Consider the following 18,269-nt stretch of genomic DNA (forward strand, 5'->3'; position numbering starts at 1 on the left):
GGCGGCTAAGGCTTGAAATAACATGAAAAGAGCAATTCAAGTGTTTTAGGACGCATTTTGATCCAAAATGACCCAAATAAGGCCTACATGACTAGTAGGATGCCTATTTCCTACATTTCTTGTCAAATCACATGAAAAGAGCAAATTAATTAAGTCAATGGCATACCTCATCAAGCTGTAGTGTGTTTGTACAACAACTCACTATATCAAACATGAATCTCATCACGTATAGGCCACAATCAACTCTGTTATCTTGTTTTGCGCACTAGCATAGGAAAAAAGTACATGAATCAAACATGCATAGCAAATTAGCAACATCTAACGCATTGTTTATTACGAAACCACAATATCATGTAGCATTACCATCGGTGTTTTCCATGTGGGACCTTGAGGAGCTCGACAATTTATCTTCTTTATAACATTATAGAAAAGTAAGTTCAAACTTGATTAGTATGACTAATAAATGAGTTAGGTAATGATAATCAACACTAGGTAGCTTTATTTACTTTTGTAGTATGGACTTCACGAGGAGCTTTATTGGACGAGGCAATCGAGCTGAATCAAAAAGGAAGATTGTGTTACTGGAAACACAAATCACCAGCAGGGTCCAATGCAAGCTACATAAATTCACAATAGACAAACTATAATTAGCCATGTACAACATATAATCAGGGAAAACAAATGAATTTGACATGATTAGACGTACTCCTCATAAAATGGGGCGAATATGAACTTGTCTCCCGCACGCACTGATTCCTTGATACTCCGTTCAACATAGTACAACACGTCAGGGTAGTTGCCTAAGAAAGTGGAGGTCTGCTCGGGGCATAACCACCCAACTTGACACGGAGAATCAATCTCACGTAAGTGCTCCTGTAGTGCTCTGCATGCATGATAATAGAATATTAATGGAATAATAAACGACAATCACCACTACTCTGAATAACATAATTTAAGCTGCACTAGATTATCATTTGAAGTCCCCACGAATCTGAATTATCATTTGATCAACCAGCCAATAGCCAAGACACTAAGAAGTCCCCACAAGCAAGCACAAGTTAGCTAGCAAAGTGGAGCCTGAACTAGTTGTGCATGCAATAGACCCACAGTGAAGTACTTGCCTGGAAACAAAGTGTCATTTGTTCCCTTTGAGAGACTTTACACACCTAATGTTCACACGACAATACAAGTGCATCCCCAACCTAGGAACTTGTAATTTAGCAGGGTAACAAATAATACTAAAACAATAGGTAATCCATATAAATCAGTGAACAGAACCTATATCATCTACAACACTTTTTGTAAGGGGGAGTAGCACAAGAGTTTATAGCATTACATTGATGACGATGACACACAACTCTGTAAATCTCACAGCTGGTGTAGTTAGCATAGAGGGGGTTAAGATATACTCAACCTTACCCCTAAATAGTTGCAGGTTTCTCAAGTAGATTCTTAAACTTAATGTTCATACTAGCATCCGACTGCTCCTGGTGAGATGATCAAAATATCTGCAAATTCCACATATATTAACAAAAACAATATACTTCATATATAAGGACATATAATTTCAATCTTTTGCCTCACAAGCTCAACTATTAAGTAATCCAGATTTTCTTTTGCCTCACAAGCTCAACTGTTAAGTAATCCAGATTTTCTTTTGCCTCACAAGTTCAACTATTAAGTAATCGATATTTTCTTTTGCCAAGGTCAGAAGGTCCACAAAACCATGTTTTCCTTATATCATTGAAAAACAAGAAAAATACATGAAATTTGAAGTTTTCTATCAGGAAGCAAAAGGTTGAAAGACATCTGGTTACAAGTCACACAACCTTCTGCTCTCTTAGAAATTTTACAAAACCATAAAATCCAGTAATCGACTATAAAAAACTTTTTTTATGTTTAAGCAAATCATTAGTTGCTAATTACAACACATTAAGACAAGCTTCAGTAGAAATATTGAAAATTATTAAAAGTACAACAGTCTTACCTGCTGAATCAAAACTCCGAGGCGAGCCAGCAGAGCAAGAATCATTACAGAGAAACCCATGAAAAATGAACGGGCGAGCAAAGTAGATATATCACTGTAAGAAGGTCAAGGATCAAAGGAAGTTTCCAAAAAAAAAAAAAAAGTCTAGAGATTTTTTGTCAATTGGAAACTATAAACTATCAAAAGTATCAATCTATCATGTCTAGTTTCATTTTATTATTTATTTTATTTTATTTGTCTCAGTTCCTTTCTCGATTTTGTGTGTAGGGGTTCGGGTTTCATGTAAAGTGAGTTCGGGTTCCAATTTGAGTCAATGCTAAATGCCCAATTTCATAAGCATGCTGCTACCTCCACCAATTGCCGCCAAGCACAGCAGTGAATGTAATATCTATCCCGACAAGTAAGAGGTCTTTTATCAACATCATAAACTTATATAGTCTGCTTAAATCAACAAATATCAAATGTTGTAGCCAATCTATGTCTCCAAATAACCAAAGAATGGATTCATGAATTCAGATATGTTGCTCTCCTAAGACAACTCAACTGAGTTGTACGCCTATTAGCTACTAGCCTATAACCTACTATTAATACACATGAAACTGAGTACATATTCCAATAGTAGCAAGTTAGCAACAAATGTCTACAACATATTTATAGAACAAAGAAACAGAGTACATATCAAATTATAAGCTAGAAATCACATCTATTAGAAATAAACAAACTATTTTTAATGTTCAACAAAGTTTAAAGACATATAACAACTCAAGCATAACTCAATGCACAACAAGTAAAGGAAACCGGAAAGGCAAGCTCACCATATCAGACATCAGGTCCACTGTTCGAGGCTGTGCCGCCGTGACAAGGAGGCCATTGTGGTGGAGGTGGAGCCGTGCGCGCTTCAATGACAAACCCTATATTACCACAACCCTAAAATTACTAAATTGAAAAGCAAATCAACGACAAACCCTAGATTGCAAAGGAATTCGATAGATTAAGAAGACCACAGAAAAAATCTTACCTCGAAGCTGCTTCAATTCAATGGAGGTGAGAAAGCTCAGAATCCGCTTGAATGGAGAATAAAGAGTACGAGTTCAATGGAGGAGAGATATGGAGAGAGAAGGAGGTGCGACTGATTCAATGGAGTGAGAAGCTCAATGGAGAAGGTGAAAATTCCGAGGTGGTGGAAGAGAAGGCGAAAACGAGGGAAAAAAGAAGATGGAAAAGTAGGGGGAAAGAAAGAAAGAAGAAGATATACGTACTTAGCCCAGTTTTTTGTTAAAATTTCGCACCGGTTTGAACCGATGTTAAAACACTATTTCGCACCGGTTTGGTCTGAACCGGTGCGAAATCCCTTTCTCCCTTTTTTTTCCACTTTTTTAATTCGCACCGGTTTGAACCGGTGCGAAAAGTCTTTTTCCCAATCCTGCCCATTCCTTTTACCACCGATTTTCAAGAACCAGTGCGAAAAGTGCGGTGCCTATTTCATTTTTTCTACTAGTGAGTGAAGGGTCAGGCGTTTGCTGACTTCATTGTCGAAATGACAAGGCCGCCTGAGTTGGAGAATCTTGACCAGGTTTGGAAAGTGTATGTGACAAGTGTAAATATACACTACGGTTCAAGTTATAAGCCTCAAATAACGAGGCGGAATATGAAGCCCTGCTAGCCGGTATCCGCATGTTCAAGGCGGCAGGGGCAAGAAAAATTGACGCCTGCTCTGATTCACAATTGGTCGTTATCCAGTACCATGGTGAATATGAGGCCACCCATTCGACCATGATCAAATATTTGCAGGCGGTCAAAGAAGAGGTTGGGACACTTGATGAATTTCATCTAAGTTAGGTGCCCAGGTCAGAGAACAATCAGGCGGATGCTCTCTCTAAGCTGGCATCATCCGCCTCCTGTAATACACCTCGGTCGGTCTTTTGGAAGTAATGGGAAAGCAAAGTATTGAAGATCCTATTGGAATACTAGACCGGAGTTCAACCTAGATGGATGGCATCCGAGCCTATCTGCTAGACGGCACTTTGCCGGATACATATCCAAAAATGGGTGCAATGAAAAAACGTGCGGCCAACTTTGAAATTCATAATGGAGAGCTTTTCAAGAAAGGTTTTCTATAACCTCTTTTTAAATGCATCACCCTAGAAAGGGGGCAAGAGATTCTGGAGGATCTGCACTCGGGCTTTTGTGCCTCCCATATAGGCGGCAGGTCTCTAGCAAGAAGGGTCAGGCAGCAAGGCTACTTCTGGCCCACTCTTGAAGCAAACGCCATGGAAATGGTGAAGAAGTGTGATAAGTGTCAAAGATTCGGCAAACTTATACACCATCCGACCACTGATCTGACGACCATTCACGGCCCAGTACCATTCTTCAAATGGGGCATGGACATTCTGGGTCCGTATACACCTGCGCCAGGCGAATGGCGGTATATTCTAGTCGCTGTTGACTACTTTACCAAGTGGGTAGAGGCAGAGGCGGTCAAAGACATTAAGACCAAGGATGTCATATCATCACCCGGTTAGGGGTACCTATGTCTATGGTCTTTGACAATGGCCCTCAATTTGAGACGCCTATCCTAAAAAATTGGTTGGGGGACCAAGGGGATCTCCTACTGTTAATCGTCAGTCGGCCGTCCCCAAGAAAATAGCCAAGTTGAAGCCTTCAACAAGCTAATCTCAGACGACATTAAAAAGAAAATTGAAAGAGCAGGCGGTCTATGGGCGGACGAGTTACCTCATGTCCTTTGGGTCATTAGAACAACAGCAAAAGGGGCAACCGGTGAAACCCCATTTCTCATGGCATACGGCGCAGAAGCCGTCTTGCCCATTGAACACTATGAGCCGACTCTTCGAGTCATGCTGTATGACGAAGAGGCAAACTGGGAGGCCATGCGGCTAGCATTGGACTCACTCCCGGAACGCAGGGGCAATGCCGCCTTGCGTCATGAGATTTACCGTCTGAGAATGACAAGAGTCTACAACAAAAGAGTACACAAGCGACCCTTAAAAGTAGGGGACTTTGTGTTACAAAAAGTGGAGGCAACCGGTAGGGCCAATGAACAAGGAAAGTCGACTCCCAATTGGGAAGGCCCCTACCGGATCTATGAAGAAGTGAGAGGCGACACCTATCGCCTGGAAACTCCAGACGGCAGACAGCTGGCTAGAACTTGGAATGTAGATAACCTAAAAAAGTACTACTTCTAAGACTTGTAAATTTTTTGTAAATAAAAAGCCCATCAATGAAAAAGTTACTTTTTATTTTCAACTCTGTTTATTTGTTCCTTTAACTATATACATCTCCCAATGGGAATATCGTCTTTGCAATGTGCAGACGGTCTTATTAAAAACCATCGTCTGCTCCAACATGAGTAGACATCCGGCGACGCCCATCCGGGTGAATTCATCGTAGAGAGCATCTCCAATCCCGGTGGTACATTACTATATAAACTTATTGCAAATGGTAAAGATTAATTAGCCCAATGAGGCGCATTCATAGCCATTTCACATAAGCAATCTATAGGAAACCTAGACGGTATATTAAAACCGCGTGGCCGCAGACTCAGCCGGTAACCCACCGTTAATCCAACTTAGATTGCATTAAGAATCATATGCTTATAGTCCTCCCAATGGGGCAGAAGGGCGCCTGAGTATATGAATGGCTGACAAATACCTGAGACGGTTAAAACGATCCTAGTCCAATAGACTAAGCAATCTCCGAAGACCGCCTGGGTTCCAGGCTTAAACCACCTGAATCTTGGACGGCTGTGTACTTGGTTTGGGGCAATCACGGTTTTGATTAATTGGCCTAGGAATTCATCATACTCCTAAAGGTATCAAAAGTCCCCAAGTCAATCAATCAAATTTTTGAAACCAATCACACAGCCGCCCTGGGGCAAAAGAGGCAGACGGTTTTTTAGTTGCCGCATGCAATTAACAAGTTAGGCAAAATTCAAGCATACATATATATAGCAAATCAACAAATCAAAAATTGCAAGAATTAAAAAATTTCACAAAACCGACTCAGTCGGTCAATTCATAAATAAAGCCCAACCAAAAGGCCGGAAGAGTCATTGTTAAACCGGATCTATGTCCGAGAAATTGAAAGAGATTGTTAACAAATACGTACAACAGATACTCGGCACACAAGCCCGAAATGCAGACGGCCAAAGGCCGAATAGAAATAAGAAAAGCTAATTTTGCTGAAGCGGGGCCACCGGCGCATCCTTCCTAGGTAGAGGTAGAGCAGAGTTCACCTGTGCATCATCTTCCTGTTGCTCTTTCTCCTCTCTCTCCCCTGCAGCTTGAGCTGGCTCTTCACCGTCTGAGGCCTCCCTGTTTGCCCACTCCTTAAACGGTTCCATCCGGCTTCGGTTTCCCTTCAGCAAATGCAGAAAGAACAAGATTTGTGTACTGGTAGGCCAAGGCCTAGATGCCATAATCAACATCCTAATGCACAAGGTCCCATGCCATCCTCATCCGGTCCTCGCAGTGTTGTTCATTCTCCTCAATGAGACGGCTCTGCTCAGCCTCCAGAGTTACTCTGAAGTTGCCCTGGGAGGCAGCCATCTCACCCTTCAGACGGTTGACGTCTGCTCGGAGAGTATTGTTCTCCTTGTCGGTGCCCTCCAGAGTTTTGAGGTCCGCCTGGGCGTTCTTGAGCGCCACCTTAAGATTGGTGGCCTTCAGGTTAGCCTTAGCAAGAGCAGCCATTAGCCTCCTGATGAATTCCGCCTGCGTCATTAGCTCATCTTTAGTCTCAAGTTCAGTTATTGTATTATGATATTGAGCAATGTGAGCGGACTGACTCGCCCGTTTATTAGCTCGCCTTACCTCTTCCTGCTTCCGAGCATACGACTTCTTCAGCCCATCAACTCTCAGCATCGCCTGTATACATGCGAACGGTGTTTTAGAAAAACAATTGGCATTTTACTCTAAAGGAATGTGAATAGTTATTATACCTCAAACAACAGGGAAAGGATGCGTTCAACATTGAATGACTGAATCCCAAGGATGGCCTCCTTGTCCTCCTTGGGTATAGACCTCAGCATGGTCTTGGAGAACTGTTGCACATTCGGCCACTGGGGGGATTGATATGCAGCAAAAGGTAGATTTGGTGAGAAAGCTACATAGGCGCCACCAACAGACTGCCAGCTGCCTGAGGAACCCTCCGACTGTAGCTGAGAACGAGACTTGACCCGCATAGGCTAACCAAGCTCAAAGGGGGAGTTGAAGGGGTCATCCGTACCTTGGGGATGAGGCTTAAGGCTTAGATCGCCTACAGCCGCTGCAGAACCGCTTGCAGCTTTGGGTGGCTCGCCACCCTTTGGCACCTCAAGGGCACTCGGCTTATTTGAGAGGTCTATCCCCAGACCAGCGTTCCTGATACTCTTCCCGCCGATAGTCAGACGGCCTTTCCCAAGCGGAAACTCAGGAGCCATCTAAGCAGAAGACACCTTTCGGGTCTTGGCCGAGCTGGTGACCTCGTCATCCGGTTTTCGTTAGATTGGTAAAGGATCTGGGAGCCCCCTTGTCTCCATCTGGAAAAAACAAATCAGACATTAAGCATACAGTCGGATTTTAGTCGTCTGTATAAATAAACATGAAATGGGAAGAAGCTGGGGCAGGCGGTTTATACCTGGCCCTTAGTCGCCAGTTGGCCTTTCTTCTTCTCTGCATTCTCCTTACGGATTTGAGCTGCAGAGCGGGCAGGCGTCTTACCTTGATAAAGCATGCTTTTGTCGGTTTCTGCAAAAAGAACCGTTTGTTAGATCATCAAGCAGACAAGAATTCACAAGTTAGAAACAGTAGAGACGGCATAAAATTGTCGAATGCATGCTCTACGTACGTCTATCGAACATAGTGCTCAGACCGCAGGTGGACAAGAACGCTTCGTCTCTCAGCCACTTATGTTTGGGCACCCAGTTCTTGGGCACACTTATTAACTTGCTGGATGAGAGGGGGTGGTTGTAAGTTCAAAGAAACCCGGCTCTATTATTTTCTCATAATCCTCATCTGGAACCTTTGGGAAAGTACACTTCTGACCCAATAGGTCAGTCTTTTTATTGTAACAGCGATACTCAAAGTTATCTCGCCGTTTGGGGGCAGAAACCAGGTAAAACCTGTTCTTCTAGTCAGACCACTTAGATGGTTTGTCTGAGGTCATCAAATAGTTGGGGTAGGTGGTCAAGGTGTACCACGCCCGCCAGCCGCCTGGGCTACGGCTAAGATAGTGCATATGGGCAAAAGCCTCCCAGCTGGGATAGAGGCCCTACATCTCATAGGCGGCAATGTAGCACAGAATGTTAACCCAAGAATTTGGGGTTAACTGCCACACACCCAGGCCATATATATCCTCTTAGGATAGCCTTTATTGCATCGTGGAGGGGAAGCGGAGACCGGCTAGGAAGGCCGCCTCATAGCAGCCGAAGTAATTATTGGCATTCGGCAGGTCATCCTTCCAAGCAATGGTACCCATTGGAGGCGGCACCCGGATGTCATAGCCCTCGCCAAGAGGACGTTTTAATTTGAAGTCCGCCAGGCCTTTTTCTATGATTGCCCTGTCTCTGGAAGACACACGGATTCGGAACGGACCCCCCTCATTACTCCACTTTTTTCTCTCTTCTGCCTCACTATCCTCAACCGGCGATAGTGAGCCACTTTTGCTCACCCCAGAGCTGGACCCAGAGGCGGTCTCTCCCCCATCTCTCTCAAAGACAGCTTCATCATCTTCCTCAAAACCAGATACAGGAGATGGCTTCTTCAATGTCTCCCTCATATGATTCAAGGATCCTATCACTAGGAGTGCTGCTTGTGGCACACCTTCTGTGCCTTCTTCCCTATAGTCTGGATCAAGTGTCGTCCACCTCGTCCGAGCCATAGTGTCCTGCACAGACACGGAGACGGTCGGATTTGGAGATGAACAAGGGTGATCCAAACACCCAGAGACGGCACCCCCAGTCCTAGACTCAGCCGTACCAGGGGACCGGCTGACTACTAACCTAGGTTGTGCCGTGTATGCTGATGGTGAATCCATTTATTGAATGATATGTACACAAACGGAAAAAGTATGAAAGAGCTGAGAAGGGGAGAGACGGTACCTCAAAGATTTGTTTCTGAAAGTGGTGTCAAGCGCTGATCGGCTGAGACAGGCGGGAAGAAGTCAAGCAGCTGTTTGTGAGATGCACAGACGGTTGACCGGATGTAACCAGTTGGACAAGAAAGGAGACAATTGTCTGGAAAGTACACAGGCGGTTGTTAGATATTTTCTCTCTAGAACGTTTGACTCTCTCTCTAGACTTTTTGAAAATGTCATAAACGAGGGAGGGTAAAACCCTATTTAGAAAGGGGTAAATTCAGGGGCATTCCTGTAATTTCCCCAAGAAGGTGAACAGTTAAAACTGTTCACCAATGCCTAAGTGACAAGTGTCACAGGCGCCCCGCATGCCACGTCACACCTGTCAGGGGCAATTGTTTTGGGTAAAAATACCCCTGCCACGTGGCCCAATAAGAGGGCGACACGTGTCACCTTAGGAGAGGTTCAAAAATGAATCTCTCCTTAGCTGACACGTGGCACTCCCAATCAGTGGGAAAAAGACGGCCTTTAAGGCCCAATTCTCAAGAAAAGCCGTAAAACGGCGCAGCCCCCAAATCTAGGTCAGAATGACCTAGATAGGGGCACCCTTACCAATGACCCTATAAATAGAGAGACTCACCCCACTTTGGGGACATATGTTCATTAATTACAATAAACAATTCTCTCACATCCGAGAAATCCCCTGATCTCGGAATCCGAGAAGATCTCACTTTAATTTCTACACCATTTCACTTTCTCCGTACACGTTCTAACTTGATCGTCGGAGGCGGAACTCCACCCAACCGGAGTCTCTGTTGTTTTGTAGGTACAGGCGCCCGGAATCCAGTCTTGGTGACGTAACTCTCCTTAGGGACAAAAACCCCGAAATAGCTAACATATCCTAAGTCTAGCTTTTGTTATAATGTCATTTTAAATTTTAAAGGTGATGGGTCATAGGGACACCGTACCCAAAAAAAAAAACCTTAACTAAAATCTATTCTCCTCACTAAATTATGGAGTATATATTTTCTTCCCTCTTTTCATTATAAGGGCCATGTTTAGATCACTTTATTTTACTTATATCAAATCATATTATAAAAAATAAGTCCAGATCAGATTAAAAAAAAAAGTTCAGATCAAATCAGAAAAATAAGTGCTGACATACTTTATTGTTTTATATGTGGTTTTTTTATCGCTAAATATCATTAATTTCGTAAATAAAAAAGTTATTAAAATTATATATTAATATAATACACATTATTTCGAATCTAACAAGATCCAACTTGATACAACTCATATATATATATATATATATATATATATATATATATATATATATATATATATTATAAAATTTGGTCAAATTAGACAGTTAGTTGTATCATATTGGATCACATCAGATTAGACCAGATAACTTTAGATCAGATCATATATGTAAAAATAAGGTGAATTAAATAAGCCCTAAGTACGAATCTACATGTACACCTTTTGAAATTTCATTTCATCTAAATATCCTTAAATTACTATATATATATATATATATATATATATATATATATATATATATATATATATATATATATATATATACCCCTTAAATGAAAGAAAATTATGAAGTGAGAAGTTTTCTGGTTTAATATAATAATATGTCTAACAAAGAGGAGTCAATATAAAGAGGTCGGAGAAAACCATTCTATTACTTTTAATACTACATAAATTTTCACCCTACACCTAATAAAATGTTCTATTTATTCAATGAATAAAACATTTCTTTTACCTAAAACAAATAAATTCTATTTATTGAATATGGAGTATACAATTATGCACACTCGACATAGATATATGTAATCATTATGATAAACTGACGATCTAATGATCAGAGAAAACCATTATTCTAACATCTTTGAATAAATAAGTCTTTTGTATTTTTATATACTTTTACGTTGCAGTTAAAAATAAATATATAATTAATATAATATAAGTAATACATCATATAATATCATCAAATATATATATATGTACATTGATAAAATGAATTTTACATCCATTTTATAATTGAAATTGAACCTAGGGCCCTAGTTGTCTAATATCTAAAATGCACAGAAAAGGCCACCACTAATATGTATGAATTGTATCTATTAACCTATTTAACTATTAAGTTGCCTCTCTCCCACGTGACATACAAGCTCATGTCCTAAAAATAGTTCAATAGTATTAGTTGCACAGTTCATTAACATAGAAATGATTGGTCCATATTTTAGATGGCGATGTTATTAATTAGTCGAATCAATAATTAGTGAGAAAAGTCGTTTTCTAATCCTTTTACGCAACAAATAAAGTCAGGAACACGTGAAGATCACAATTTTATGATCTCAAACACAGGGTGCTTATATCAATTTGTCCCTCTGAAAGAAACAAGTCAAGCGTAAATGTTTATGGGTGTGGACCAGACCTTGTATGAATTATCAGAATATGCATAAATAATAATTAGGCTGGCCACGACCTGAGTCGAGTCGAATTCTAGTCTGTTTGGACTAAGTTTGGTAAGAAATATTAGTGTTTGAGCTATCTCGAGCTTTTGAAAATTCTTGTTCGAGTTTGGCTCATTAAGGATTTAACTTGTTCAAGCTTTTTTTCAATTCACAAATGTGCTCGTCTGTATTTTGAGTTTAAGCTCGAACTTGAACGAGTTTACTTAAATAAACAAGCCCTAATTTAACATTACATTAAAATTTCTTTTAAGTTTTAATTCATCCATTTAATTTTCATATAAGAAGTTTTCATTCTTTCTATAGAAAAAGGTAAATCCGGAGTTTTCATGCATATATAGGATGAAATAATTTGTAATTTTACAAATATGCATGAGTAAAAGATTATAAATATACTAAAGTATTTTTTATAATAGATATTTTTTAAGTTAGAGCAAGCTTTGACCAAGTTATAATTGAGCATGAACAAACTTATAAATGAACTTAAACAAGTTATTCGTTAGCATTATCGAGTTGAACATGATGTTGTTCGAGCTTTGGTCATTTAATCAACCAACAAGTTATTCGTTAGCATTACCGAGTTTGTTCACAAGCGTATCGGCTCATTTACACCCCTATGCATAATGAATGAAGTTTTTGTTTGCCACTCATTTAGGTTGTTCGCTAGCCCAAGACTGGATTGGAATGGAAATTTGACATGGAAAACTAAGTTTAAGATCCATAAAAATAAGACCGACTGTGCTAGGGTTAGAACAATTTGGACCGACTTTAGAAATTTTTCTATATTTCTAAAAAAATTTATAATAATATATATGAAAAAATGAAGAAGAAAAAGAAGGAAAAATTTTCTGTCAAATTAAATAAAATAGAAGGAAAAAAATATCCCAGCTTCCCTCTCGATCTTAGAAAATTCTATAATCAAAACTACTCGTAATATTTTTATGAACAAAAGATATTTGGCCTTGGATAATCTATAATTGAAATACTTTCACAACAAAAAACAGTGTTACCATATTTTATTTTCTCTTTTTTTTTTTTTTTTTTTTTTTTTTTTTTATACTTTAAGGAATTAGATACGTTACTAAATTTGTGGCTTATTGGCGTGTACGCTATGCAACGGTATGATTCTTGTACTAATCTTTAATTCTATACCATGAAAAATAAAATTGTGGTAAATTAGAAAAGTCTGCTGCTTCATGTAATTATTTGCGTTCTCAACTCTCTCTTCTTCATTATCTTGTTTAACTTCAAGGTACTGTTATTCTATTTTCTTTCTGCAATTATTGATTGATACTGTATATTTTCTTGTTTCACCCCAAAAAAAATTGTAGTTGATTTAACCCATTAGCTGTATGAATCAATTATATTCTGGGTATATGAAAATTTATTATTTTGGAGTACCCAATTCAATTTTTGCTGTAGTTGGTTGATTAATTATATGGACGATTGCACTTTTTCTACTAATTTTGCTATTAATTGTTGGTTTTAGTTCAAAAATCATGGAATGTTACCCACTTAAATTAGTTTGTAGCAGTGATTTGTTAATGGGCATGTGAAAAATTCTAGCTTTTTAGTTAAGATTGATTCTTTTTTACACTTTCTAAATGGATTTTAGCATCAATTGATAATTTGTTGGGGTAAATAGGTTTTGCTTTGTACCAGTAATTTTACAATTTTTGTATTTAAAAAACTATACTGCTGTTAAGAAATTTGTTCGTTGATAGACTTGAATACTTGATACACAAACTAGTGATTTTTTGCTACCAAAAAAATTAGTGATTTTTAATTTAATCTGGCAGTTTGTTTTAGTATAAGGAAAAATAATAATGTTTAAGCTCAGATTGGTTATACACTTATTAAGTGAATTTTAGGACCAATTGGTAAATTAATTTTATTATTATTATTATTATTATTATTATTATTATTATTATTATTATTATTATTATTATTATTATTATTATTATTATTATTATTATTATTTGAAAGCTCCCATTGGTATATTGTTGGGTAAATGGGTTTGGCTAGAATTGGGGGTTGGGCGGCGATCACCGGGAAATAATTCATCTTTCTAATTGATCAGTAGCCATGAATTCATAGATTAGCTCCTACTTGATGGGAAATCAGGTATCTGTTATTTAAGATAGTGAGGATACATTTTTCCAATTTAATCCCCTTCTTATGCAGGAATTTCTATGTCCTTCACTCACAGCCAGAAAGGCAAGCAACTGCCTACGTTTATAGCTGACAACTTCAGCTCTCTCGATGAGGTTTATATTGTTTTTCTTTGATAATTCTTCATATTTGGCATCCCTTTTTTTTTTTTTCCCTGGTATTATATCCAAGTAATTTAATCCTACCTTTTAAGTTCTAAGAGGACTTGGCCACTAGTATGTTCGCCATAATTTAATCCTACCTTCATAGCATGTTCACCATATTTTGTAGGTTGAATGCCTTCTATTATGAAATCACGTACTTCCTCCATTTTATTTTAGTTGACACATTCACTTAAACACTTTTGTCAACACATAAATTCAAATACGCAAAAGCTATAAATATGCAAAAAATTATAAAAACTTTGGTATTTTGAAATAAACGTTGAGAAGAATATGACAATACCCCACATGACTTTTTTTCTTAATTATAAATCGCAAAAGTAAGTCAAGTAACTTATGTGAATAGTGCTCAAAGTCAAAACGTGTCAACTAAAAAGAAACGAAGGATGTATAATCATAGTGTTGCTAGTAGCATTAACTTACGGTTCCTCTTCTAATTCGATTTTCTAACATGTCTTATATAATATGCTTCTTGAATGAAATGAGATGTCATGGTCTGATTTCCAGGTCATAGCGGCTCTGAGAGAAGCTGGCCTCGAGTCATCGAATTTGATACTTGGTATTGATTTCACAAAGAGCAACGAATGGTCAGGTAGTTGTCTTATTTAGCAGGATGCTTTAAAAAGTTACTATTTCAATGTTATGTACTGCTAAACGAGATATTAATCTTGAATGACTCAAGGAAAATATTCATTCAACCGAAGAAGCCTTCACGCAGTCGATCGTGATCCAAATCCCTATGAGAAAGCTATTTCTGTAATTGGCCGAACGTTATCTCCTTTTGACGATGACAACTTGATACCTTGTTTTGGATTTGGTGACGGTTGGTTTTCATCAGAGTTGCTATATTGGTTCTTCTATCTTTTTATTATATTTATATGTTTGATTGCTTACTGTTGCTTTTCCTCTAAATTCTTGGTATTTTCAGCAACAACCCGTGACAGAAGTGTTTTTAGCTTCTATCCTGATCATCGTCCTTGCAATGGTTTTGAGGAGGTGCTTGCACGATACAAAGAGATTGTTCCGTACATCAGGTTATCAGGTTTGTCAGAATCTTAATTTATTCCCTTTGTTACCTAATGAGATCTGTGCAAAATTATTAGAAGATAAAACACATAATTTCCTTGCTGACCAAGTTCTCGTTGTGCCCCTTTGTCTGATCAACCTTCTAGAATTGTATCCATTACAGCAAAGCCAATTTGAATTATAATTTTTGGTTTAAAGTTGAAGTTGAAGGAGTTTCCACTGTCATCCTCTTCCTCTGGCCAAGCTGACTGCTGAACAATAAAAAATATGTGGTGTTTCCTCCCTCCTGTCCCATGCTCTCCAGAAAACCCCTCTAAATTAAGTTTTTGTGGGATGAGGAAAAATTCAATGAGAATGGCAGTGTAGGGTATGAAAATTTTGCGGAGTCATAGGTTTTATCTTTCTAAGAATAATTATTTGAGTTGGTCTCCTACACCAAACGATCTCCAATTATGATGTAGGAAGAGAAGAGAGGGGTCTTAGACTCTTAGGGTGTCTTAAATATTTCTCTAGCATAGCTGTAAAAGATCTCTAACATAGCCAGCCTAGACCACATTTGACTTGTTAACATATTATACTAAATAATTAATATCGTGTTGTGAAAATGGAGGAGGTTATATATCAAGTGAGAGAATGAAATAAATGCTATTAAGCAGAGTCAAGTAGAGCGATATTATTCACCTTTAAAGAATAAGTTTTAGGTCTTACTTAAGGGTTAGTAAGCTCAATTCACACTCTAAAATTGGTTTGGATATGTTCAGAGAAGGAACTAATAATTTAATATGAGTTTAGATTTTTTTTTTGAACGGGTAATATGAATTTAGATTAGACCTATAGATTCCAAGAAGTTCAGTTCACTTCAGATTAGTCTTAAGGTGTACTGTAGCCTATATGTAGGACAGAGAGCAAGGAAAAGAACATGTTCCCTACCAGTCTCACTCGTATACCGTCTTATGCGACTTATCTTAGGACTGATATGCATTTTGACACACATTTTGACATATTAGAATATGTATAGCGGTTAGTTCCCACTGCATGTGATTTCCAGAAGTTTACCTCTGTCTACTCTTGAACTTTTATTTCTTAGGCTTCTTGGAACGTGCAAGTACTGGATGATATTTAGACTATGAGCTTATTTCTCATGCCAATTCATTTTCTTCGCAGGACCTACCTCATTTTCCCCTATCATAGATGCGGCAATTGACATAGTGCAAAGCAGCAATATGCAATATCATGTCCTGGTGATCATCGCAGATGGGCAGGTCTTTACAATACTTATCATTCCTTGAATAAGTAACTTTGAGAACAAATTTGCCATCACTTATTTTTTTTTTGTGAATATTTATCATCATGCACATAGGTAACCAGCACTCCTGATTTACAACCTGGAAAGCTTAGTCCCCAAGAACAAGCAACAGTCAATTCTATTGTTCTTGCCAGGTAAAAATGTGACATCTTCCCACAACCACCAAACCCATAACTATTATCTTGTAACTCTTCTGTTGGCATCATGATCAGCAACTATCCACTTTCCATTGTTCTGGTTGGTGTCGGTGATGGACCCTGGGATGCCATGCAAAAGTTTGATGACAATATTCCTCATCGGGCATTTGACAATTTTCAGGTATCCAAATTCTGCATTTCTATGCAGGCTTTTTTTTCTTTTTCTTTTCTTTTCTTTTCTTTTTTCCTTTTTTTTGTTTTTTTTTTGTTTTTTTTTGTTTTTTTTCCTTGTTCTTTTTATACTACCTCTTACTCGGATGAACTGAAGACCAATTTAGGCTTCCTTGACAAACTGGCTATGGGTTGTTTCAGGTTTTTAAACTCTCCTCTGTCCCTATTTTGGGAGCTTGGGTGTGTGTGTGTCTGTGTGTTGTGATTGTCTCAGATGTCCTTTGCCTTGTTTGATTTATATCTTTGATATGAGCAATTAAAACAATGGTGGATATATGGCCAGCAATAATAATTTAAGTATGCCTAACTGTAGAAGCACAATACATCTAGTATTGTAATAGTGGTTGATTTATATATTTGGTTTTTGTATACTATTCATAATTTGACTCTCTTGTTGCTACCTGCCTGTTATTCGTTTTGATGGAAAGGATGTATGTGCTTGCCTCAGTCTTGTGAAGAAAGAATGGGATGGAATTAGGCGTGTTGCATCATGTGATGGAGCTTCTTTGCCTTGCATTAAGCTTTGGGGGAGGATGATCATTATTGATTCATTAGAGATAACTTTTTTTTAAAAAAAATAAATAAATAAATACAAAAACTGTAATTCATTGATTAAAAAAAATTAATACAAAAACTGTAATTCATTGATTGCCAGAACCTCCCCTAAGAACTGTTGACTTTTTGTTGTGTAGTTTGTGAATTTCACTAAGATAATGTCGGAGAAGAAGGATATGTCAAAGAAAGAAGCAGCTTTTGCTCTTGCTGCATTAATGGAAATCCCATTTCAGTACAGAGCCACCCAACAGCTTGAATTTAACAAGAGGTATGACTTGAATTTTGTTTTCTTAAATTTGGTAACAACTGACAAAAACATACCCCGAATCTGAAATTTTGTTTGCAGTAAACATGTGAATGATGTTCCTCGAAATAAGCCGCTTCCTCCTCCACGTGAAGTGATAGATCATGATAATTCGGTCAAACAGGCTGCTCACACTTCTTCCTCTGCAGAACCAGTGGATTTTAATATTCCTTTGGAACAGGTAGTGTTCTCATAAACCTTCATAAGGGTGTATATGTTTGTTGATTTTTGCAAAGTTTCAGACCTGATTTTTTTCTCTTAGTGCTGTCCAATTTGCTTGACAAATCCGAGGAACATGGCGTTTGGATGTGGTCATTTGGTATGCTTTTCCTTGTGCCTCATTGATATCATTTTTTTCCTTCCCTTTTTCTTGCTTGGAAGTATCATTGACTTAATTTTATCACTATTTCAAGACATGCAAGGATTGTGGTGAAACCCTTCCATCATGCCCACTGTGTAGGCAGCCCATTACTACACGCGTGAGACTGTACAGTTGAAAATATTCATCATGATGTAGCAGAATCCATCACAATTCACAATGATAATGTGAAGCATAGTATGGTTTGTATTTGTAGTATTTGTAGTAATTGGAAATTATTTTATTTGTTGTGATCAACGAAATTCTTGGTATGTCAATACCAGACATTGTATATTTGTAACACTGTGTGAGCTTTATGCAGCTTATATTGATTCCCAAAGATATACGGAGTATATCATACTATGTGGTGCTCTGAATTAAATCTCTCTGAACAGGTTTGAATGGTACTCGTGTATGATGCTAAAAATGTACTGTTCCGAAACTTGAAAATCTTGGCTCACTTATACCCGAC

At 38.3% G+C, this 18,269-nt stretch overlaps 1 protein-coding gene across 2 annotated transcripts; it reads left to right on the plus strand.

The window, feature by feature from the left end:
• Window positions 1–12,645: 12,645 nt before the first annotated feature.
• Window positions 12,646–18,179, plus strand: LOC110736608 (E3 ubiquitin-protein ligase RGLG3-like). 2 transcript variants are annotated; one of them, XM_021916871.1, is made up of 12 exons: window positions 12,646–12,666; window positions 13,732–13,814; window positions 14,388–14,472; window positions 14,563–14,703; window positions 14,809–14,922; window positions 16,071–16,168; window positions 16,267–16,346; window positions 16,425–16,530; window positions 17,273–17,403; window positions 17,482–17,620; window positions 17,702–17,758; window positions 17,853–18,179. In XM_021916871.1, the coding sequence occupies exons 2-12, from the start codon at window positions 13,740–13,742 to the stop codon at window positions 17,934–17,936; spliced, it is 1,110 nt and encodes a 369-aa protein (XP_021772563.1). In that variant the 5' UTR covers window positions 12,646–12,666; window positions 13,732–13,739; the 3' UTR covers window positions 17,937–18,179. The 2 variants fall into 2 exon arrangements, with proteins under 2 accessions (XP_021772563.1, XP_021772562.1); XM_021916870.1 differs by having other exon boundaries at window positions 12,663–12,799; window positions 17,853–18,160.
• The last annotated feature ends 90 nt before the right edge of the window (window positions 18,180–18,269 follow it).

This window comes from Chenopodium quinoa, unplaced genomic scaffold (assembly GCF_001683475.1).
Source record: "Chenopodium quinoa cultivar QQ74 unplaced genomic scaffold, ASM168347v1, whole genome shotgun sequence".
Classification (NCBI taxonomy): domain Eukaryota; kingdom Viridiplantae; phylum Streptophyta; class Magnoliopsida; order Caryophyllales; family Amaranthaceae; genus Chenopodium; species Chenopodium quinoa.